The sequence below is a fragment of the Haplochromis burtoni genome, unplaced genomic scaffold (genome assembly GCF_018398535.1).
Source record: "Haplochromis burtoni strain Fernald_Lab_line unplaced genomic scaffold, NCSU_Asbu1 Contig_497, whole genome shotgun sequence".
Taxonomy (NCBI): Eukaryota; Metazoa; Chordata; class Actinopteri; order Cichliformes; family Cichlidae; genus Haplochromis; species Haplochromis burtoni.
Genome location: NW_024582858.1, coordinates 306,509 through 331,767, shown reverse-complemented (window position 1 = coordinate 331,767; position 25,259 = coordinate 306,509). Strand labels below are relative to the sequence as shown.

The 25,259-nt window shown below is 41.0% G+C and overlaps 2 protein-coding genes across 2 annotated transcripts; one reads left to right on the top strand and one right to left on the bottom strand.

The window, feature by feature from the left end:
* LOC102290998 (neuronal pentraxin-1) lies at positions 1-7,491 on the top strand. The gene is made up of 6 exons (XM_042213929.1): positions 1-129; positions 2,092-3,006; positions 3,770-4,229; positions 4,319-4,572; positions 5,937-6,116; positions 6,426-7,491. The coding sequence occupies exons 2-6, from the start codon at positions 2,326-2,328 to the stop codon at positions 6,633-6,635; spliced, it is 1,785 nt and encodes a 594-aa protein (XP_042069863.1). The 5' UTR covers positions 1-129; positions 2,092-2,325; the 3' UTR covers positions 6,636-7,491.
* Positions 7,492-10,788: 3,297 nt separating this feature from the next.
* cyth2 (cytohesin 2) lies at positions 10,789-24,955 on the bottom strand. Its single transcript, XM_005946617.2, has 12 exons — positions 24,748-24,955; positions 20,545-20,695; positions 19,356-19,422; positions 19,152-19,270; positions 18,989-19,069; positions 18,647-18,759; positions 16,706-16,854; positions 16,507-16,618; positions 15,014-15,090; positions 12,757-12,828; positions 12,510-12,664; positions 10,789-12,362 (listed from the first exon to the last, which is right to left on the bottom strand). The coding sequence occupies exons 1-12, from the start codon at positions 24,812-24,814 to the stop codon at positions 12,275-12,277; spliced, it is 1,251 nt and encodes a 416-aa protein (XP_005946679.1). The 5' UTR covers positions 24,815-24,955; the 3' UTR covers positions 10,789-12,274.
* Positions 24,956-25,259: the final 304 nt, after the last annotated feature.

Genomic DNA, 25,259 nt, shown 5'->3' with positions numbered 1-25,259 from the left:
AAAGGGAGGTAGAGACAATAAAGGAGGGATAGAAAGACTTGAGCACTACTCTGGAGTAAATCCCCTCAATCTGATCAGTGTGTGAGGAAGGAACTAACTAACTCACAGCGTGGACGCACAAGCTTTAAGGTAAGAACGCCTGTGTTCATTTAACTAATGCCATGTATGTGCCATTGGACATATTTGAATTATATATATTTGCTGTTTATGTGTCAGGCATTTCAGTGCAGTGTGATAGATGCAGCTGCATTTATATTTAATACAAGAGAGATGAAAATGAGTGCTGGCTTTGAATCATCTGGATTAAAAAGATAAAACACTACGATGGGTACACAACTTTAGTTTGTTATTGTTTTCAGTTTCTTATACCTCTGCTTCGCTAAACTTAACCGTCAGAAGCAATATGAATATGTTTGTTTATTAGAGTATTGCACAGTATTGTCTGGGTAATAAGTCAATTGTTGGACCTGCTGGGGAAGGTCTCAGATGCTTTTTCGTGAGCTGTGAGAAAAAAAAAGAATAATTGTTCAGAAACAACAGTGATGTCACGCTGTTAAGTGAACCAAACAGATTTCCTTTATTTTTTTGTGCATTTAACTGAATAATTCACAAACAAAGAACCAGAATAATTAAAATTATTGAGGTTTTTGGCAACAATCCGAGTTGTTCAGCATATAATAGTTAATTTAAGCATCAAAATTGACATTAAATTTTTCTGTAACTGGCACTTAATAAATTGTTTGGATAATTATTGCTTAATCTTGCTTTTTAATGGTGATATTTTGCATATTTTGTGGCCAAAGTGTGCACTCTATGTATCGGGTTAAAACCTCTTAACAAATTAAATAAGAGCTCAACGGCAGCGATGTCGATGCTGACATTGATCTTTTAATGCACTGGGATAATTATAATTTAATGTGCTTCTACAAAAAACGTGTGTATAAACTGAGACCGGCTCATTTTGCAGAATGAGCTGTTCTTTAATCACAGGTCAAACAGCAGTTGTCAGTTTTGGAGATTAATCACACGACTTAAATATCCAACTTAACCATATGTTGCTGGTTGGTGCACGACCCCAGTGTGCAAGCTCACTTATCTCGGGTTAAGTTAGCACAACAACTGTTTTCAATTAGGTTAATTGAGGGACCTGTGGGTGGTAATAACCTCTAAACGGCGGCGATTGGGTGTGACACGGTTCTGCGCTTCGACCATCTGTCCCTCCTCTAAGCCATGTAAATCGCAGCAGGAAAAACAGAGGCAGAAGATGTCAGGTGGAAAGGTTATAGGCTGGAAAACACCCACGTTAAAACCATTTAAAAATGAAGATTTAATCACCTCAGACTCCATGAGACACACACTCACTTTGTTTCATTATTGATAAAATACAGAGAACCATCAGCGCACAGTCATTGGAGAGGCTGGTCACTGCGAGCAACAGGTGGTCATAGAGGTTTAGCTGTCACGTCACGTGTGTGCCATTTCAAAATGCCGACCCCGTATAATGAAGGACACGTTAGAGCTACAGAGAGGTCAGCTTCCCTTTATGATACAGATCATGAAGGAAAATAAAAAATGCAGCCACATAGATTTAGGTTAATATTAAAAATGTGCTCCTGCTTCACCGCTGGTCCTCTGTAGCTCCATCCAAATTCATCTAAAAACATCCGTATTAGCACTGGTGGGAGGGGTCAGGCCTCAGCGTGGTCATGCTGTAACTCTGGCTTGAACTAATCCTTGTTTGGACAGGTTCTGGTAGTTTTGGCACATGCCTCTGCCATGAAGGTTGCTGCCCAGACACACTAAAGCTAAGTGGGGGCACAAATGTCAGGCTGAGGTGTTTAACCTTCACATCCTGGTGAGAACTGAAGAACCTTTGTGTGAACTCACTGTCCCTTTGTTTGTTAAAGGAAGCTGACACAAGAAGAACAAAAAGCTAAAAAGAGACACTTTTATCTAAATCTGACAATATCCTAAAACTCAATTACTAATATATAAGGATTCTTCTGGACCTTTTAGCTTCATTTTACAATAAAAGAATCAATGGATTCTATTAAAAGAGCGTTAACTAAAATCCTTTGTTTTGTTTTGCAGGTTTCTTCTATTCTTCAGTGAGGAGAAGAGAGACCACAATCCACAAGAAAACAAACTCACACTCACATGCGACTGAGTTCCTCACAGCTGAGTTGATATTTTGGGGATGGAGATTTGTTGTTTTGCTCCCTGATGCATCCTTCACATCAGCAAAGAAGTCAGCACAACCTTTACTTCAGGTGGCATCACACATTTTGAAGCAAAGCCAAGCTTCTTTGTCTGCACAAACTCTGAATGGAGATGATGAGGAACTCGCCATCTGTGCAGCTGTTCCTTGCTCCCTTTGTCTTTTCTTTACTTTCATTCCTCCTCTGGCCGGCATGTGCCAGCTCAGGGTCTGACTATGACTTTGGAGCCCACCCACGCTTTGTGTGCACCCCTGTTCCCGTGGACGCAGACCCTTCCTGCTTCCCTACATCAGGTCCGAGCGTAGGTGCAGCGGGGCCCAGCGGACCAGGCCATCAAAGTGCACCTCCTGCTGGCTGGTGGGGCGCGAGCGAAGAGGCCAAAGCCACCATCCTCCACCTTAGGGAGAGCCTTGTCCAGCAGAAGGAGATCATCCTGGACCAAAGAGAGACGATTCGGGAGCTCACGGCCAAGCTCACTCTGTGCGAAGGCTTCGGACGGGATGCTTCACCCCACGACTCTTCACACTTGCATCACGCTGGGGCGGCCAGCCATCACTCATATGCTGACAATGGGCACTATAGCAACCAGCAGGGTCACCATGGAAACAGCAACCTCATACCAGACTCGCCACACTACCCCTCGGTGGGAGGGCAACGATTTGACGGAGGGCACAGTGGCAACAACCACGGGAAGGATAAACATGTGACACCAGGGGACGTCGCATCGTCGCCAGAGCAGATGGAGAGGATGCTACAGGCGCTGAAGGAGAGGCTGGACAACCTGCAGGTGAGCATGAGGGAGACAGAACTTTTAAAACTTTTTTAAACTGTTGAAAGGAAGAAAGGCTGTATCTAAGCCGTTTAAGTAGATATAACTCAGCTGATGAGGTAGAGGGAAGCTTGTGACGTTCCCACATGTGATTTTCCTTTGTTTGGACATTGGTTGCATCACTGGAAGCCTTAAAGCGGTACACCCACTAAGTACTTTAGATAAAGGAGCAACTTAATCGCATAAAGCCACTCACACTCAAGAGAGTCACTCTAATGTCCTTCAGTGGGCTCCAAGGACCAGCAACAAGCTCAGGGGTGGACGTCAGCGAGGCAGTGGATTGACCGGGCACATTTAAAGACCTCGAGGATATTTGAGTGTTTTGAAGTCTGTTTGGGTACCTGCCCTTATGTGCTGTGTTTTCCATCTGTTGTGATCACAGACAGGTGTCAGGAGCTGTGGCGCATTTGCGAGGGGGTCTAAGATTGGCAGTAATTATCGTGATCTCTCTTGACAGACTCATGATCAGGGCACGCACCACAACTAAAGCCCAGATTACCTGAGAGGAAGGGAAACAGACACAGAGTAGCACAATGAATGTGAGGGGGACCGATCAGCAGCACAACTGGCTGCTTTGTTTGACATTACACAAATATCTGCAGAAGAAATAAATAAATAGACACCAGTCTTTTATAAAGATTGAGCGAGACACAAAAAGCAGAGGTGTTACATTGTGCCTTAATAATGCGCTTCACCTGCGTGTTTCCACCTCTCTCTGCAGAAGAGGAACACATCCATCACATACTCCAGCTCTCTGAAGGAGTTGCTGCAGAGGAAGATCGACGCACTAGAGCAGCAACTGCACCATCACACTGACGGCCACGGTGGCCCGGACCACCACGATGATGACAGCAGCCACGGAGACGACAGAGAGCATCACGCCGATGACCACCACGATGACGGAAACCCCGGTGACCACAAAGACGACCGCCATGACGATGGACATCGAAACGGTCACGTTGACAGCGATGGCGGCCACACGGAACACCATGATGACGGCCATAATGATGACCATCATGATGCAGACGGGGACCATGATGATGATGACGGTGGTGATCACCACGACAACGAAGCAGACAATCACAGTTACCTTCCACACACGGGATACAGAGCACCAGGCCCGCGGACCGGTTTCCACTCAAATAAGCTGGAAACGATGCTCAATCAGCTGCACCTCTCCGGTACGCTGTTCAGCAAAACTGCTTTTTAAACCACGCTCAGGTCTGATTGTTTGGTCAGCGGGTGAATGTTGTTATGTTTCTTTAAGCAGGTTCCAGCAGGAAGAAATCAAAAAGTCCTGATGCGTTCCAGATCAGCTTCCCTATGAGGACCAACTACATGTACGGGCGGGTGAAGAGGACGCTGCTGCAGGAGATCTTCGCTCTGACTTTGTGTCTTTGGATAAAGGCAGGAGTGGGACCCGGACTGGGGACACCTTTTTCTTACTCTGCGCCCGGACAGGCCAACGAGCTGGTGCTCATCGAGTGGGGGAACAATCCCATAGAGCTGCTGATCGATGATAAGGTGAGCGAGAAGAACCACGAGCTCCCCTCTGTGTCTGGATCGTTGTCAGTTTAAGAGAACTTCAACTTGAACAATACAATAAACAAGGCCGCTATTAGGATAGTGAAAGTCTATGCCAAAAATCAAAGCAGTTAATCTAAAATATTATGAAATGTAATAAATGAATTATATTATAAATAATGAAAATCTAAAATTTAAAATAATATACTTAATACATACTTAAAAATTAAAATATTTCAAATGTAATATTTAAAAAGACTAATCAAAATGAATTGAAAGCATTCATAACTGAAATATTGTTAGTTTATCAACATTTGAATCAAAATCTGCCTGATCTGATATCTTTGCTGGGTTTTTTAGTCATTGTCAATCAAACCTGAACAAGTCACCCAAATACATCAGATTAACTTTGGTGATCAAAGTCAAGTTATTTGTAAAAATGTACTTTTATTAACTACTAATGCTTGATTTATACGTCTTTATACATATAAGGTACTCGTGTAGTGTTTTTTTTACTTAATTTGAGTAATTTCTTAATACAAGCCCTATTCAGCCATTGGTACTTTTTTCTAAGCCTAAGCACTTCACCTAACATTCACTCACACTGGGACGGATGCATTGGAGGTAACTCGACATGTAGACTGGGGGATCCGGGGATAATGAAATACCAGAGTTTTACTGAAAAAACAAGAAACAAACAAGCTGGACATATTGTACCACACAGAAGTCAACAGTATTTTTCAGTTCAGTGACCCCATTTAGCAAACACGAAGCAGGAACCTGCTAAAGCTGCCTGGTTTGCAAATCTGTCAATCAAAGAACCTATATATACATAGCTCTAAAACTCCAGGAGTTTTATACAATCACCCACTGCACAGCTGGCTCACACACACAATAAAAAGATAGTTTTAGGCTGTGAACATCGTTTTTAGTTCGACTTGCTTTTGAAGACAGCCTCTAGTGGCCACCAGAAGAACTGCAGTTTTTGGCACTTCACTGCTGGCTTCATTTTTCAGGCCTAGATTTTGTTCTTCGGTCTTCAGCAGTGGCTCTGCATGCACTGAGCATTAGAGAAAAACAAACAAACAAACAAACCAGAGGAGATTGAAAACTTTTTTAACTGAATTTAAAATGTTAATGAAAATTAAAAATGGCACACCCAGTCTGCTGAACTCTCCTGTTGACACAACACGCTTATGACCAAACCTAACCACAAGGGGGCAGTGACATGCTCTTTTTTTTTTTTTACCCTGGTGTGGAGGAAGTTAAAAGTAATTGTTACTATCTGTTAACAAAGTGTTTCTGAATTGAAATCATATATCCTTAGAACATGTTTACATTCATTTTCTACATCCCCTCCACAGGCAGCCACTCTGCCCCTGTCTCTGAGTGATGGGAAGTGGCACCATGTGTGTGTGACTTGGACCACACGGGACGGACAGTGGGAGGCCTACCAGGACGGGGTGAAGCGGGGGTCTGGGGCGAATCTCTCAGCTTGGCACCCCATTAAAGCTGGAGGGGTCTTCATCCTGGGACAGGAGCAGGTAAAGTCAACGCGAGCTTTACTCCAGAGATAGAGGCAAATATTATGTCCAGAGTTAATATCCAAGCCATTTAGGACTCTTCCCAGTATTAAATGCCTGTATGTGTGCTCATGTTGAGGCTCCAATATACTGCAGACTTACCTTCATAAAAACATCTGACCTCATCAGTGACTCTGTTATATTATACACAGGAGATTTCACATAATCTTCTATATGTTAGTGAGAAACATCAGATGTTCATCACGTGTCTCTGATCGATGAAGATGATAATAATCAGGTATTGATCGTTGTCGTGCGTCTCCTCTTCAGGACACTCTCGGAGGGCGCTTTGATGCCACTCAGTCATTTGTGGGCGAGATGTCGGACCTGCACATGTGGTCACACGTCCTGAGCGCCAGCGACATCTACAGCCTGGCCTCATGTGGCAGCCACCTCAGAGGTGACATCATCGCCTGGTCCGACACGGAGGTGGAGCTTCACGGAGGCGTCGCCAGATACCCCTTTGACCCCTGTCACTGAAGGTCGTTACCCTGATGGTCTGAGAACATTTATGAAGAGAAGCTACGGGGACTGAAGGAGGATTAAGATAACCACTCAGAGCCAATGCCTTCCCTTTGAACTCAATCAGTGAATTTTCTATAAATAAATGAACAATGAAAGGAAACATGGTGATAAATCTTTATTCACAGGTAACGTGTAGGGACTCTGTGGCTGTAGGCCATTATTTGTTGTACCCACGAGTTAGTATTTTATTTAAACGGACAAGTGCTGTATGTGACATATTGCCATATTGTTAATAAGACAAAATAAAGTTGGTGTGTGCTAATCTTTGCAGGCCTTACACGGGGTCTGCTGTGGTGACAAATTGTAAGTTGTTAGTTTGAATGAAAGTCATAGAATTTTTTTTCCTGCTCTGGATTCTCTTTTTAAAGGTTTCCATGAAACATACAGCTACTTCACCAAAGAAATGTAGACTTCAGGTTAAACTTTGTGTTGATCTTTTCTAATTTTACGAATCTGTGTATCATAGATAGGTCCATGTTGGATTTTGAGAGAAATGCTGAAGATCCTGTGAGACAGGAAGTGTTTTACAGTTAATACATGGACTCTTGCCTCAGTTTTGTACCATAAAAGGGCTTCTTTGAAAATGCTGATTATACCGTTTCACCCAAACTTTTATATCTTCTCATTGCAAATCCCATTCCTCACTGAATTAGTTTGTAACTTTTGATGTCGGCTGCACTGTGAATTTGTGAATCTGGCCTTGATTGTATATTTATCTTTGTACAGTAATTTGGTTTTTTTTAGCAATGTTAGAATTTTCCCATTGTGTTTGTCATTGAAAAAGTGTTTAAATAAAAGTGTGACAGTTTAAGTGTCTCATTTTTCATTTGTTAATGACTACAAATGGTACTCAGCAGTTTGCATAGCCCTGATCAGTGTTCACGCTCCATCACTGTCATTTTTCCAAGATATGTGAAACACTAAGTCTGGCAGACCTCACGTTATCGCTGTTTGACTTACAATAACAGTGATGATTTTATATTTGTATAAATGTATGTTTTTGTTTTGCTACTTTGTTGTGTGTCATCATTTCAGATTAAATTGTTCCGTAGTCCTTTTTCCAGGTTAAATCAGAGAAAAATGAATAAAATTCAAATGAAATTTAGCGCAGATATCTTTTAAAACAAATTTAAATCTCAATCAATATCTCAGAAAAACAAAAAGCACAACAACCGCTCATCTCCATTTACCTTTTATTGTTACACAGTAGTTTACTGGCACCAATGTATCACGGTTTTCCTTTTTGCTACATTTACAGATGATCTATCCATCTTCACCTCACAGTAAACAAAAATAAATAAATACAAAATAAACACATTTTTTGAAGGTGGCGGCTCCGGGGTGAAAGGAATCAGAAACAGTGGTCCAGCTTCATTCAGTTCACTTTAGTGTTCATTCTTGCAATATGAATGAAAATATTATTTTTTGGCAACTTTGCATTTCAAGAATACCCAGAAAGTGAAGGCCTACAGAGAGTCTCTGTGATGAACAAGAAGCACAAACATGAAAGATAAAGTGACACCCTGGAGGGTGAATCATAAAAGGGAAGACCCCGTTCAGCTTAAAGCAACATGATCAACATCTGCTGCTACAGCTGGAACTGATGAGGTGATGTATTGACACACTTCAGCCTATTAAGCTGCGTCTACGCAGGAAGCGATTCGCAGCGACGTGGCAATCATAAACCACAGAAAGTTAGTGACATTCAACGACTTCACCCGACTATGGCCAGGGAAAAATAAAAAATAAGCAAACACGCTGATGATGCAAAGCGGGCGGATCCCAGATGAGTCTTTCAACGCTGCAGGATAGCGGTGACTAACATTCAACCTCGCAGTAAAAACAGGGAACGATATGCTTGTCGCACCTCTTTGAAGCCGACCAGTGAACATCTGGGATTTGGTTGCCTGAGTAACCCAACCACCGATCAATCCATCATTTATCTCAGGTCCAAGTTTCAGACGTTGTAGCAGAGACACCCAAACATCCCTCCCTCTCCCCAGTCACCACCTTCAGCTGATCGAGGAGAACACCGAGGCGTTCCTCAGCTAGCGTAAAGAGATAACCCCCCAGCGTATCCTGAGACACCTTCACTTTACAATCAGCCCTCTCTCCACAGCAGACCGGCACAGCATTCACATCACTGGAAATGTGGCCCCAATCCTAAGTAACCCTCTATGTCAATCACCGGTATCCTGCGCTCTCACTGGCAGCTTCAGTTCAGTTCAGGAAAGAAAGGTTTTTCCTCTGGATCCATCTGCTTTGCTTCACCTGTTTTTATTTTATTTTTGTTGTTTGTTTGTTTTTAAACACCCTTGAAATCGCTGAATGTCGTTCACTTTCTATAATCTCTGAATTGCTTCCTGTGCAGACACTCCTTTAGAGCAGGGGTGTCAAACTCCAGTCCTCGAGGGCCGGTGTCCTGAAACGTTTGCATGCATCCCTGCTGCAACATATCTGAATAAAATTAGTAGGTCATTAGCAAGACTATAGAAGTTGACTGCATGCTAAGGTGGCAGTTCAGCCTTTTGATTCATGTTACAGCAGCTCATGAGTGAATGAACATGGTACAATAAAAGTACTTCTAGAAGTACATTTTTCCCAAACACTTAACATTTATTTTAATTTACTTGAGGAAGGGTTAGGGGTTGCCACCTCAGCATGCAGTCAAGTTATAATCTTGCTAATGACCTACTAATTTTTTTCCAGATGTTTTGCAACAGGGATACATGTAAAAGTTTCAAAACATCTGGAGGACTGGAGTTTGACACCCCTGCTTTAGAGTACTGTTTTCCAAAATGCTAACATCGATAAAGTGCAGTTAACAAACATATTCTCTGCCATCTAAAGCGCCAATTCTTTAAACTACTAGATTAAGATCGACGACGGGAAACAAATCTAAGTCTTATTCTTTATATATAAATGTTTCTATGTGATATTTCGAAGTGTTTCTCGTCTCGTTTCTCTTCATTTTAAATCGCTGTAGTCTTCGGTAGCTTCGGTTTGTAAACGGCTCCTTCACACTTCATCTGGACTCGATCGTGTAACAACCGAAGCCTAAGACCGAATCTCTGCTTGTGCTTTACTGGGTCTGATTTACTCAGCAATAAATAAAATAATGTAGTGTGTGGTTACAGTTAAATCAGACTACAAAACTTCATTCTCTCAAAAGAAGGTACAACTGAATGGGGTCAGAAACTTTTGCATTAACAATCTTCCATTTTAAATCTTCTCCAAGTCAACAGGAAACACTAACACTTCTCAAACCAGTGCACTAGCATGATCAGTGACGCATCAGACCTACGACCGACGCCTCAGTTTATCGACATGCAGTAAAACAGTAGCTCATACAAAAAAACAAAACAAAAGAATAAATTAAATCATTTCTATGCGCATAGTAAACAAATATGCTAACATCTATTTACAAAAAGTGTACATTGTAATGAGCTGCCTTTGTGATTCCTTAAAACTCACTATAGCGGACAGACCCGACTCTAACAGTTTGACGTCAGACATGTTCGTCTTGTAGTGTTGAAAATGATGTGTGGCATGCTATAACGTTACATCCGCGAGAACATGATGCTAACTGCTCAGTGTCAGTGGTATAAAGGATTTGTTAACAAGCCTCCAAACTGGTACTATGATTTTCTACTCTGCTATTGCTCAAACATGTTAGAGAAACATGCTAAAGAACATTTATATATTGTCTAAGTGAGCTTAACCGCGCAGCTGTCTGCTTATGTTCGTCTCAACTCGACCGTACTTCATGATCAACAGTAACCTGGAAATATAAATATTGTGCTAATGTACAGTAATGACGTGTCTACAGTACCCAAATGTGGTCGAGTAGTAATGTAAAACTGTTACAAGTACTACAGGAAGCAATGAGAACAAGTTAGTCATCTGAAATCACTCGTTTCCATCCTCACTCCACTAACTCAACGTTAGACGTATTAGTGTTTGTGTCATGAATTCACATTTTGTCTAGGGCAGGGGTGGGCAATTCCAGGCCTCGAGGGCCGGTGTCCTGCAGGTTTTAGATCTCACTATGGGTCAACACACCTGAATCACATGATTAGTTCGTTACCAGGCCTCTGGAGAACTTCAGGACATGTTGAGGAGCTAATTTAGCCATTTAAATCAGCTGTGTTGGTTCAAGGACACATCTAAAACCTGCAGGGACACCGGCCCTCGCGGCCTGGCGTTGCCCACCCCTGGTGTAGGGTATGCACAATCAAGAAAGGCAATGTCTCGTTTAGGTTCAGAGGACTTCTAACCTGAAAAAGACCACATTCACACTAATGCAGACGAATCTCTGACAGATGTTTGTTTCATTGGTTTTGGATCCACACCTGCTCTTCATATCACCTTCCAAAAATCCACTACATGTGCCAAAAAAGAAAAATTTCCAACAGGCATAGGCAGGGGCTCAAGTCAGCCTAGAGTGTTTATGCTGAACAACTCGCTGCTATTTGTAGGGGGTCTATGTGATAAAATGCAACTGCAAGACTCACAAAAATGGACAAGATCAGCAGAGAGAGAAGGCCTAAATCAAGTCGCGCGAGCATTATTATACCCCCCTCCCCCAAAAAGATCTTTGCTTAATGATACTGGTGCTGATACTGGGGATTTATGCTTCAGTGGGAAATCTGCGCTGTAGCTACGCCCTTACTGCAAACCCATGTGTAACCCTACAGCGTAACCTGACGTGGACCTCCCTACAAATGTAACTACACATTGGGTCGATGCAGTAATAAGAAATTACTGAAACTATCGACATGGGCATGAGGGAATGTACATTGAAGTGGAAAAGCTACAAGGACAAATAGGTTTACCCCTAATAAAAACAAAAAGACTGATGGCAGCAAAGAGTGGGGACCCAGCAGCATATAAAACACTGGGACACAGCCACATGTTACGGAAGCGTAAATGCCGCTAACAACGTCAGCTGCTTACGTGGGTTATCCCGTAGGCTCTACCTAGATTCCCTGCAGAAGTCTAAATCCGGCCTTACTGTCTGAAAGTTCAAGCCAGTCACAAAGCAGTGAGTCATTATTGTTACTTACTGAATTTAAACCCTAAAGCTCAAATTCACATGAGAAAAGTGCCGGATTCCAAGACTTTGTGTGAGTAGTTCCACTGAAAACATCAAACGTCCCAAATGTTCGCAGATGTTTAGTAACGCAGACAACCAGCAGCATAAAGAAACCTTTTAGTTCCTGTGAGGTGCAGACTTAGCTAATCTTAGCTTTTCCAGGTCCCTCATTACCAAGTATAATGAGTGTGGCTTAAAGGCCAAAAAAGTTGTTTTAGAGATGATCAGCACTGGTGTGAATATGGTCTAACACACGCCTGTAGTGTGTAACAGCAGTAGTGTAAGAACCAAGATAAGAGGCAGCCACACAGGGTGAGTTTCTCACTCTGAATGTGGCTTTTCAAAAGTCTGGCAGATAGGGCAGCAAGGAAGAGTCCTCAGAAAAGGAAGAGACGGCTATTAGGGATAAGGAAGGAGGGGTTATCAAAACTTATGAACGAGTTGTAAGGAGCAGGGATGAAGGAGCTGAGGAAGACAGGGAGAGAGCGAAGGGCGTGATCTATGGCTGCTCCTCTTTCTTCTTAAGTGATATACGTTTCTTCCTGGCAGCAAGCATCTCGTAGAAGGGATCCACACTAACGGCAGATCTGAGGAGATGAAAAATACTTTAACCCAACAGAAAGTACTAAAAAGGAAATAAATTCTCCCAAACAGGAGAATATGAAGTTTCTGGTCAGAATTTCCTGCTGTTCCATCACTAACCGTGTTTTCTTTGACATTTTTCATTTACATACTTGATGCTGTGGATCCACTCGTCCTTCTCCTCAGGTGTGGGAGCAGAGATGCGGTACACCATGTGGTTTCCTTCCACTACTCGCCCATCAGCCTCCGTCTTACACGCCTTAATTAGCTGACCACGGTTGTTGGGGATGTACAGCTCAAAACAGTTCTGTTAGAAAAAAAAAAAAGGAGATAAAAATGTTTTGAAAGTTTCAAGCAAAATACCGTTCATCACACTGTTTAGCAAAAACAGCCACTTACAGGTTTCCTTGGGTCTTCTACTTCTCGAATGCTAAGGTTTTCCAAGGGAATGATACCTCGTGGCTCTTTATCCTGTAAATAAAAAAAACACGAGTTAATAAATATTTGTGGGTATTATTTTGTGTTTTATGATGATTTGAATCAATATGACAAAAAAACCTTTAAATTGACTCATGTGTCTTTTTTTTCTTAGAGTAGCCTTCGTACATCTTTATTTCTGTACTACTTTTTAACTTTGTGGCTCAGCAAGCTTCAAGCAAAGCAACACGCTCTTCCTTCACTCACAAATACATTTTAAGTTTTGCAGTTTTCAAAAATCAACTGATCACAAAATCCTTTTTGCCTCACTAAAACAAGTGTGTCACATTCACTGCAATCTCAAAGCCATTAGTCTGAGAAGTTAGCTTCTCACAGTGATTATTATTATTTGAGTTTCTGGGGTAGCGAATGGAAATCCAAGTCAAGACAACCGGTTACATCTACATCTCATTTTATTTTAAACAATCACACAGGCCTAGAAAAGGATCCATGGCCCTCACCGGTCGTGAGGAAAAAAATTGACTGTTTTCCGATCGGTTGTTGGAAGTCGAGTCCAGTTGCAGTCACTGGAAAAATGATTGCAAGAGTTCAAGTAACGCAACGGATTTCACCCAGCGAAACCCAGCAACCTCCGGGAATCACTGCCAGCCACTGTCACGTCTAATATCAGAGACAGCACATGAGCAATGTGTGCATGACATATGATGAGAAACCTTAGGAAAGAACTTCATTGCTCTGTGACTTCACCAAAAACCTTCCAAGTGACTTTATGGGCTTAGTCACTTATTTAGGGTCATAATGAATAAAACCTCAAGTCCATTTTGTAAATTTTGTTCATTCTAAGGATGTTTTCACACTTTTAGTTTGTTTACTCTCAACTGGATCAGCTGATTTGTAACCTCTGACTTTAATCTACCAGGGGTTTGCTTTCATCTCAGGCTACGTCCACGCTAGCTCGGATAGATTTGAAAACTGTGTTTTTGTCTGAAAACGCTCTGCGTCCATGCTAGCGTTTTCAGTGGTTTTCACAGAGTTGCGCGTCCACATTGAAACGGCTGAAAACGCTTATGTTCCAGTACTGCACATGCGTGAAACGCAAGAAGATTCGACCTGCCTTATTTCTGTTAGCCGCTTATTTACCTTCCGGCTCTTTGAAACATTCGAAGAAAAGCACAGAGCTTTTTAAACGGACTAACAATGAGGTGGAGTTGTTGCTGCGAGTAACACAAAAGTACAAAGTTGCAAAAGCGAGTGAGAGTTAAAGAATTTGAAGAAAAGCTATCTGGAGCATGTACAGACTGATATTAATCTTTAATAGGGCTGTCAAAATTGAGAGCAAACAAAACAATTGCTGTAGAATGCCCTCCGCTATCTCTGTTTAATTGGTCACATGACTGCATCATATGACTAACATGTATCATCATTTTAGAAAGTCTCCGTTTTCGCTGTCCACACTGCAACGCGAAAGCACCGTTTTGAAACGTATGCGTTTTCGACAGTGTTTTCAAAATGTCGTGTTTTCCATCAGCAAAAACGCCGTCTCAGTGTGGACGGGAGGCCAAAATGGAGAGAAAACGATGTGGACGTAGCCTTAAACAGAAAACAAATCAAAACCTGTCACTACAAACCAAATGTAACTGGAGTAGGAGCAACAAAAGTAAACACAAGTGGTAGGTGTTGAGTTCTAGTTGTCACAGTTTCATTTACTCTGCACGTCTGTAATGCCCAGAATGCAAAGCATACCTGGCTAGAGGAATGTGTTTAGCTCAAGCTTGCATACACCTCACAGTTGGATCAGATCGAGCACAAATCATGAGCTTGTTTAGAACTGGACAAAGATTACCTCCTCTAAAGGGTGCAGCTGCTTTGGTTCAGACACAGTAAAGCAGTGAACGATTTTAATGGACTAAACAGTAAAGGTGAAAACACCCAAAGGCAGGAGGATTTTTCTGAGGATTGCTGGGTAATCGCTCGTTAGCCATTGAACAGTTATATCCAAACAGACCAAGATGGTAAGGTCAAAAAAGTCCAGCTGGAGACTGAATCAGAATTTAAAAACCACTGAGTGATGTCATGGAGGATAGATCCATCTTTTATATTATCTATGGTTCCAGCATGACCGGTCAATACTACCCAGACTATAATAAACACCGGAAACCCAGACGTGTTTGCAGAGTTTACCTCCACTGAGACGCTGAATGAAGACAGAGAGACTTACTGTGGTATATTCAAAGTAATAAAGGCAGTTATCTGTGAGAATGAACCATCGACGTTTCCAGGTTTTCACCCTTCCCCCTGAAACACAAAAACATTGATGATGATGATGAATGGCAAGAGAGGAAAACTAGCTCTGTGTGTATTACTTCTACAATCTACAGAAATCTACGTGGCTAATCGACGTCTACAACTTTTTGAATAACTGTCAGTACATACCTCCTGAGAAAACAAGCAGCGGCAGTAGAGGATGGAAATCGCAGTGAAGAAGGAGAGGGGAAAAAAAGGAAAGGGAGGATTTGGAGGAAGACAGAAGACAAAACAGAGACAGAGGAGGAGGAAGAAAAGGAGATCATATTAGTGACACACAGATGACAAGCCCCGCCATGCAAAAGAAAACAATCAGATTTTAAGGCTGCCATAACACAAGAAAGTGAGTCTTCTTCTTCACCATCATGCTATGGCAATTTTTTTTATGCCACAACACTGAACTGATTATTGGAGGCAAAGAGAAAAGTTTATCACAGCACAAAGCCTTAGCAGAGAGTACAGTAGCGTACAGTATTAATAACACTCCTGACCAGAGTCACTGTAGTTTATTCTTTTGTAATTAGTTTTCATTTCATTTCATTTCATTTTGTTTAGTTTTTGTTTTTAATTCTGTTGAGTTTCCAGTTTAGTCTTTATTAGTTTCAGTGTTAGTTTTAGTCTTTTTAAGTATTATAGGATGGATATTGTATGCCAGAGGTAAGATTTAGGAACATAAGTACAGGTAGTACAATAAAATAGAACTTTTTAAAAGCAGTTAACTTACAGTCTTGTAGACATCTAATAAACATGCCCATCAAAGTCTCATCAGGAAAATTAGCAAATACTATAACTCAGGATATTTCCTCTATCCATCCATCCATCCATTCGCTACCGCTTATCCTTTTCAGGGTCGCGGGGGGTGCTGGAGCCTATCCCAGCTGTCATAGGGCGAGAGGCGGGGTACACCCTGGACAGGTCGCCAGTCTATCGCAGGGCTAACACACAAGGACAGACAACCATTCATACTCACATTCACTCACAGATTCACACCTAGTGGCAATTTGGATTATCCAATTAACCTATCCCCACAAACTGCATGTCTTTGGACGGTGGGAGGAAGCCGGAGTACCCAGAAGGAACCCACGCAAACACGGGGAGAACATGCAAACTCCACACAGAAAGACCCCGGCCTGATGGTGGAATTGAACTCAGGACCTTCTTGCTGTGTGGCAACAGTGCTAACCACCGTGCCACCGTGCTGCCCTCTATATTTTCATTTAATTTAGTCTTTTTTGCAAGTTCACAAAATAGTTTTCATTTTTCTTCTTCTCAGTTTTATTTTTTATTTTATTTACATCTAGTTTTAGTTTTTGGTTAACTATAATGACCCTTCTCCTGACATTTTAAAAGCACACACAGAGACAGTGATAAAGAGCAGTGCTCCCCATCACAGCATAAACACCGTACCAAGCTTAAGAAGCCAGCCCTCTCTGTCAGGGTTGAAGAAGGTGTGTGTCAGGTCATTGCCGTCATCTTCCGGGATCTTGAAGGGCTCGTTCTTAATGCTTTCGTAGAGATTCTGAAGAAACAAATAAGAGAAACATAAGAACAGAGAATAAACATCTGTCTGCATCTACAAAGAAAAGCAGTGCTGGGTTGATCGTACTCTGAGCAGCTCCTCTGGTAGGTCTCCCCCCTCATTGATCCCTCGGTTCATCGAGATGAAGCGGTCCACTCCAGGTTTGTCTCTCACGTTAGGATTGTGGAGGCTCGTGTTCAGCATAATTATGGCAAAAGAAAGCACGTAACATGTGTCTGTGAACAGGAGAGACATATGTTTACATTCAAGGTATCTACAGAGTAGGTTTTTTCTTACTCCATTGCTCTTAACTATTAGCCCCTTAATACCAAGATTTGACACCTCGGTGTATATCAGTAAAGATGAGGTTTGACAACATTTTAAATAGTTCCTGGGTTTTTCCAAGGGTGATTGCATAGGTGGCGACCAGCCTCATTTACTTCTGATGCAAACCGAGTCACTGTTCTTTAAGCAGGGCAGAAATATGACAGAAAGCACTCATTTCAGGAAAAAGCATAAAGGGTTGCTCCAAGGGTTTCCATCGGTAAATAGTTTGGCATGTTTTACGTATTATTCAGTTTTTCATAAGTTACATTTTTCTGTATTTTTATTGTCTTATATAGGGATGGGTACCGGTATCCAGTGCCATGATGGCACCGGTTCTGACATAAACGGTAGTAACCAGACCGAAAAGCAGCACACATTTCGGTGCTTTTTTTTCCTGAGCTGTGATACACTTTCTAGCCAATCATTTTACGTTTCCGAGGATAGTAGGCGGGTCCAGGTACGTACGTTCTTTTAGAGCAGAGCTACAGATTAAAAATGCCCAAGGCGAAGCGGTCAAAAGTCTGGCTGTACTTCACAGCAAAAGATGCAAACTCAGCAGCCTGCAACAAGTGCTTTAAGCTGATACTGTGATACTGTCAAAGGAGGTAACACCTCAAATCCGATGAAACACCTGGCGACGCATAGCGTTTTTTTAAAAGCCGAGAAATGCGCCGTATTTGATAGCTTGCTGCGAGACCTCACACCGAGCACATCTACTGCGGGTGTGGTGCCTGTTATCGGACCCGGAGTTAGCAACATCCCCCAAAAACCCGAAGAGGAGAGTCCTGGCCCCTAGCCCTGCCAGTGTAGCAGAAATGATGAGATGATGATGCAGCAGCAGCCGTTCTTCTCTGCGTGAGTAGCTTAATGTTGTTCGTGTGTAATTTACGTTGAGTAGGCTAACCACGTTATTACATTAATGCATGTAAGGTGAACTAGCAAACATCATCATAGCTACATGCGGCTGTCTTCTTGTTTGATGGCAGATACTCCCTTCACCCTGGCCAAAAAGGCTAAAATGACCAAAGAAAAAGTGGAAAACAGTTAAACATGAGAGGTTTTTGGACAAAGTTTGTGTTTTTTCCATTGTTTAAGCACTGCTTCCAGCCAAGAGTGATACCATATATGCCCCATAGCTGCAGAAAAGGCTAACATTGTTATCTTTTTACAAAAAAAACAGCTGAACATGAGAGGTTTTTGGACCAATTTTGTGTTCTCCATTCTTTAAGCACCGGTTTGAGCACCGTTTAAGCACCGGCACTGTTTCAAAAGTACCGGTTTGGCACCAGTATCGGATAAAACCTAAACGATACCCATCCCTAGTCTTATATTATTTTATGTAAAACACTTTGTAACTGCAAAAAATACATATAGCGTATTTAGGTTTGAACTCGTCAGCTAATTTGGGTTTAAATGTTTTGCTAACTCTTCAGCGCTACTGTCAGGCGTGAAGTGGCCTGAATGAGCAGTGAAGACTGTGGGCTGGCATATCAGGTCATTTCTCGTAAGACAGAAACTGTTTGCATGAGTGCACATATTCTGGAAGGCCACTACTTTCCGTTTCGACTGCACTGACAGGAATTCAAAGAACTCAAAAACAACAATTGTTCACTCACACCGTAACTGAACAATTGATTTAAGACAAGCTTTCAGTATCACCTATTCTACTTGAACTGCAGTGCGACTGTGTGTTTATTTTACCAGTGCTCTGGAAGACACCGGGGTTGCAGTGGCAGTATCTCTGAGCAAAGGCTTCCATCATTCTGTCGATCTTCTGAGCTTCACCAGGCAAACGGAAACTCCACAGGAACTGTCTGCAGAAAACAGGTCAAGGTTTAGGTCAAATCAGAGGGAAAAAAAAAACAACCTTTGCTAAACAGTCGCTGCCGCTCTGTTTCATAACCTTTTTCCATCTGCATCCTCAGGTAAGAGCGAGAGTGGGATTTTCCACTGTTGACTAGGCTGCTCACCAGAGGATGCCTGATACAATTGAAGCTATTTTTTCCACAACACACAAAAAAATCCACAGTAGACAGAGATTACCTGAGGGCCTGGACGAGGTTGAGATCAGTAAACTCATGGAGGTCAACGAAAGCCTGCAAGACTTTGATGTTGAAGTCATCTCTGCAAATCATAGAGGTCAGTTATACATGGCTGATTAAAAAAACAAGAGATAAGGGACAGAAGAAATGTCAACGCCTTGCACCTTTCTCCGAGGTAATCTCCTATAGCCGTCTTGTTGAGGCCCTCTCCTTTGTATAAGAACTGAGCAATGTCCTCTGGAGTGTGTCTGAGCAGCTCATTCTCCACCAGAAATGCAATGCCCTGCAGAGAGAAGAACGAGTCAGTCACAATCCAAGGAATCTAGAGGAGACACATTCAGCACCCGTTTGAATATTTGAGGTATTACCTTTTTAGGATCCATGTTGAATTTCTTCCTTCCCATTGCCACATGCCTACTTTTCTGTAGAGTTTTACTGCAGAGAAGATAAATGTGTTGGCAATAATTAACTTCTGTGATCAAATCAAAGGTTCTGATAAAAATGAATCCTGACAAACCTCCATGAAAGCTATCACCAAGTACCAAGACTGTCAACTTATAAACACCAACATTCTTCTTCAAAACACCAGGAACATGAGGTTTACATCAATGCAAAATCTTGACATTCACCTAGAAAAGCTATGTGTAGAAAATTAAAAGGCAAACAATTACTCCATTTATTCACTAAAACAGAATTACTATTAAAGAATATTACTCCAGGCAGAGTGGACACATACACATTTTCAGCTCCCTGTTTTTATTCTTAGATTCTACACGAGTAGCTTTGCAGGAGTCACAGTTCAAAACAATGCATAATTATCTTAACCCCGTGAATCTGAGATATTTTGTTTTATAAAAAGACTAACATCTTTTTCATGTGTAAGTAAAAATGCCTTTTTTGTTCTTTATTTGCCAAGAATTGGTAGAATCGTTTTCAAAGGGCAATAATCACATATCCCAACAGCATAAATAAGGTAAAATCATTTTCATTTATAGAGTCCAAACCAAAACAACATTATCCTTAAGCTGTTTAAGGCTAACTTAAGGTAAGGTAAAAACTCTATAATGAGAAAACCTCATCAGTCACAACAACCCTTGTGAGCAAGCACTTGTCAACAGGGGGAAGGAAAACTCCCTTTTAACAGGAAAACTCCTCTGGCAGAACCAGGACTAGAAAGGAGCAGCCATCAGCTACAACCAGTTGTGGGTGAGAGGAGGGAGACAGGACAAAAGACACATATTCAGTTTAAGGTTGGAGTTAGGGGTTAAACTGGGACATGGTGCAACCTTTTAGCTCCTCCACCATCTGGTTTGACAGCAGGTGAGTGGAACTGCTTTGTTCATAGTCAGAAATTTAGGCCATGTTTAATATAAGCTTCCACGGTTTTAACAGTATGAATCACAGAAAATGAAATTTCTCATTTAAGCATATATACAACAGAAGTGATTTGTTACTCCAAAAGCATTTTCTATTATTATTATATTATTATATTATTATTTTATATCACTTCCTCTTTGTTTTGTTTTTTAGAGTAACTGATGTGGGTTTTCTTATTACCTGCCCTCTGTGCTTGTCTCCAGTCCCTCTACCTCTAAAATTGCCTCTCGTAACTCCTCTCTGAGCCTCTGGATCTCCTGCAGCAGGACGCCCTTCCTCCTACGGATGTCCTCCAGCTCAGAACGCTCCTCTGGGCTCAGGTCTACTGGGACTGTAAGGGAAAAGAAGAAGAATGAGTCAGCTACTGCTCCATATATAGAAGGTGGTAACTGTGCCCGAACAATCCCAATCAAACGCTGTCTCCAACAGTGGCATAAATATGATGTACGACAGCATTAACACTACTCCGTTGACTGACTCCTAAAATAAAGCAGATTAAATTAGAATTAAATCTCTAAATGCTTCTTACAACTATGACAGAGAAACTGCTCCAAGCCTGTCCCTGGTAAAGCACTGATTAGTTAAAAGCTTGGTTAATTAAAGAGAAAAATAAAAAAAAATAGTCTTGGATATTAATTGGAGCATCAACCTATGTAATTACACAATTTTCAGGGTGATGAGCTGACTCATCTGAGATTTTGGCTGCCACTAAAAAGTGAATGTACTTTTGTACATTTGGTGTGGTCACTTTAAATTATTTTCAGTAGTACTCCTATCTATACTCGGTTCATAGCAATACACTGTGATATACAAACAGGGTTTTCCATTAGGGGCAACTACAAACATAAGCACCACTGCACTGCCTATAATTTAGACAAACTTAGAAGTTCATGCATTTTCCTGTTATTGTGGCCATTTTTTAAACAAAAAGATTTATTTTTAGCTGAAGTACGTTTCTCTGCAGTTTTTAAAAATGGCTACTTAAAAAAAAGCAAAACCCTATGCGAGAAGTGCCATTTTTTATTTGAGTGAAATAAAAACTGTATAAATCCACAAGAAGTAAGCATCACACTGAATGACCATCTCGCTTTAATACTCACTTTAAAAATTCAGGATGTGGCCAGAATCAAACCTCTAAAGCTAGACCAGGAATCAAGACTTGACTTCTGCATTATGAAGAAGTATAATATATTTCCACTGCATATAAAATGTGTTAAATATTAACACCTGGATAATATACGGACTTAAACTACATTAGCACATACGGCCTGACTTAGACTTCTGCGGGGAATCTTTGCAAAGCCGACAAAGTGACCTATGTAAGCGGTTGATATTATTGCCAGCATCCTTGTCTGTGGTACCTATGCATTAATTACCATGTGATCATGTTCCAGTGTTTTACATGCAGTGCAAGCCGATAGAAACAATTAAAATGCTGGGAGTTTTTTGGGTCTCTGCTTATTGTTGTGGTCAGTTTTTTCCCCCAGAGGCAATCATATCTACCCCTCTATTTTATCTCACCTCTTCTCTTGCCCATTAAGAAAGAAATTTGCTGACATTTGTGAGTCCTTATATTGATGCCATTATTACTCTTCATATATTGAGGCGATGATGGTTATTCTCTCACTGATTAAATCAATAACTGCCGCAAAAAAGTATGTGGAAATGCACATGACAAATCCACAGCGCAAACCAGGCCAATAGCGAGCACTCCAGGCTGCGCTGACCCGACACGTAGATACATTTCTAGGGAGGTGCAAGTTGGGCTATAATGCAGCGTTCAGAGGGGTTCACGGTTACGCCATAGATTACAGTGTAGATTTCCCACTGAGGCACAACTTCCCAGGAAATATGACTGGCTCGCTTATACTCGTGGCAATAAGTCCGTGTTGTTTGACATAATCGAAGTCTGTGCATTTTGATGTCCTGCATGTCTGACATTTAAAAAATATCATATATAGATATTTGTATAAATATTAAATTTCCAATCCTGGTGACAGCCGAAAACCTCAATAGTGAGCACGAGTGCCCAGTTGTTGTCTTCAAGGTTTAAAACCATTTGCCAAAACCATAATCTTTCAATGGCTGGACAAAAACATGGACAAAAAGTGACTTACTAATAATGCAGGTCTAGTTTCCGAATGCCACGGTTACGTTAAACTATAAGTCTGTTTATACAACTAACTCATTTCAATAAGGGCCAACTAAATAACAACATTCCTGCAATAAATTTAAATGTTATGAAGCCAATAATCTTCAGTGTTTGCTGAAGCTGTTTTCATAGGCAGTGTTAAATATTTTATAAACCTCCATAAAATGATTACAACTTAACAGCACAACAAATTACAGGCACCAAAATGAAAATAAAGTTAAGACATGATAGTGATAAAACAGTTTCACATAAAACTGAACATGATAACCTTCCGATAAGCAGTCTTTTTGCACCCAGTTCAGACATAAAGTACTGTGTAAAAAGCCTTGAGTCACCCTTCATTTTGTCAGTAGATTGAGAAATAGATTTACTGAAACATGTAAAAACATAAATTGAAATAAAGTATGCACGTCAAAGGGAGTTTGTACAATTCTCACGGGCTTGAAAGTGGTTATTTGTTACAACCACCTTTATTCTTCAAACCAGCCTGAACTGTTAGGCAGCTTTCTTTTCATTTCTTTAAGTGGTCTTCGGGAGTAATTCTCCAGCCTTCTTGAAGGACACTCACAGCTCTTCTTGGATGTTGGCCGCCTTTTGTTACATTCTCCGCTTCATTAATGAGGAGGTTGGGACTCTTGAGAGGCCAATCCATGACTGAGTGTCCTGCTATGTTTTGTTTTCTATCCAGGTATGCTCTTATTACACTGACAGCGTGTTCGGGATCATTGTAATGTCGAACAATCAAGCTGTTGCCAGATGGTACTGGTAATTTTCCAGATATTATTGTACGATGGATCAAAATCTGATACTTTTCCACAATCACAATTTCATCAGTTTTGACAAGATCCCCAACACTACCTGCTGAAATGCAGCGACAAACCATAACAAAGCCTCCATCTGGTTTTACAGATGTACAGCTGTAGACACTCACTGTTGTGCCTTTCTCCTGACTACCTCTGTACATATTAATGATTTAAATCAAAAATTTGTAATTTGGATTCATTACTCCATAAGACATGTTGTCATTTATTTTTAGTCCAGTTCTTGTATATATGTATGCTATAAATATTCTTCCTATACTGGAAGAATACCTATTCTTATGCCTCAGCCTTTTCTGTCCATTTCCCTTGCTTATGAATGGCTTCTTGACAGCCATCCTTCCACTCAGACCGGGCTTGAGTGAACAGTAGATGGATCAACTAATTGAACTAAAGAAATTAAATAATAATGTGTTTTTGCTAAATTAAAATTGGCTATGTTCTTAGTAATTTGTTATGTTATGTGTAGGTAACACTAGTTCATGCCTTATGTTAGATGACTTTTATGCTTGAAAGATTTATGTATCAGGGTTAAGTGGCTTTAAAAAAATTAAGGGGTTCTTGTGACTTTTTCACAACACTGTAGATATTCAAATTAAAGTCAGTGCTAATGAAACAGATAGTGCTATTAAACATACGTACATGTATGTTGCATATATGCATATTTTAGAGATGAAGTCACTTAAATGTATGACTTTTAGAGGGATAATGTCTGAGGTTTTCTTAACTGTATTTTATCACTGTGCTAGACATTATATTAAAGTGAAAACATCAATTTAATCACCTGCGATATGACATAAACATAAACGCAGTACCACAATCTACAGCCTCGGACTAAATCAATACCTCTGTAACCTCCATTAAAAATAATATTATTAGGACAACAGCATTTATCTGAGCAGGGTTTACTGCAGAAAACGTTGACCTAGAGGTCAAAGCAGCAGTGTTTACTCTGCAAAGCAAGCAGCTGCTGTGCACCACCACCACGCCCACAGCCTGGATCAAAGCCGTGATCCACACAACAGCATCCACTACACTAACTACCTAAAGAAGTTGGTGTTTTCAACGAAGTACATCATTATTTAGAGCCTTTGTGTAGCCTAAAAGCTAGTTAGGGTTTTATAAATCAATCCACCGTGGTTAGCTAAAAAGTTAGCTTTTATCACTCACCGAAACGACCAATTTAAATGGCCTCATGCAAAGATAATACATTTCCTAAGCTAGTTTAAACTGTAATATTGTAAACATGTACACCCATACCTCTACAAAATATTCTCAACCTTTTTCCGTAGTATTTTATTTCCATTTAAATGCTATATGAGTTCTTGAGTTCTCACCTGCGCTAATAAACTAAAGCTAGACTGTTAGCCACAGTTGGCTAGCGATAGATACCCTGTGCGAATAGCTACTTACTGTAGTCCAGGTCATCCATTTTTGGCGCTTTACTTTTAGGCATAAATAGTTCAGAATCGAATGTCATTCAATGTCAAAAAAATAGGGATATATATAAATATATCCTCAAAACTAAACGGGAGAAAAAAAAGAACCACTGGTGTCGAAATTTTGGGCCGGAGACAAAGGAGGTGGCGACACCGGAAGTAGTGTCTGACATTTAAAGCGGTAATCTTCCGGTCAGCTGTTTTTCAAAATAAGATGCCTCGCATTTAAAGCTATTTTTAAATGATTAAATTGGCATTAAAGCACAACAAACCCTACTGGTTGGAAGCTGACCTACAAATAATTTCACCGATTTATTTCTAGAATAAGTCTTCTGTTTCTTTCAGCTGCTTTCTTTCTCTTCACCTACCTCTAGCATCCTCCTCTGTCACTCCAACCCTCTGCATCCTTCTTCACTACATTAATGAATCTCTCTAGTCTTCCTCTTTTCCTCCTGCCTGGCAGCTCCAAATTCAAAATCCTTTGTC

Excerpts from the sequence above, each read along its gene's own strand:
- cyth2 (XM_005946617.2), bottom strand. The coding sequence starts at position 24,814 with ATGACATTCGATTCTGAACTATTTATGCCTAAAAGTAAAGCGCCAAAA. Across the intron at positions 19,070-19,151 it reads GGAGATTACCTCGGAGAAAG|AGATGACTTCAACATCAAAG; the intron begins GTGCAAGGCGTT and ends TATGATTTGCAG. Across the intron at positions 12,665-12,756 it reads TAGAAGACCCAAGGAAACCT|AACTGTTTTGAGCTGTACAT; the intron begins GTAAGTGGCTGT and ends TTTTTCTAACAG.
- LOC102290998 (XM_042213929.1), top strand. The coding sequence starts at position 2,326 with ATGGAGATGATGAGGAACTCGCCATCTGTGCAGCTGTTCCTTGCTCCC. Across the intron at positions 4,230-4,318 it reads CAATCAGCTGCACCTCTCCG|GTTCCAGCAGGAAGAAATCA; the intron begins GTACGCTGTTCA and ends TTCTTTAAGCAG. Across the intron at positions 4,573-5,936 it reads AGCTGCTGATCGATGATAAG|GCAGCCACTCTGCCCCTGTC; the intron begins GTGAGCGAGAAG and ends TCCCCTCCACAG.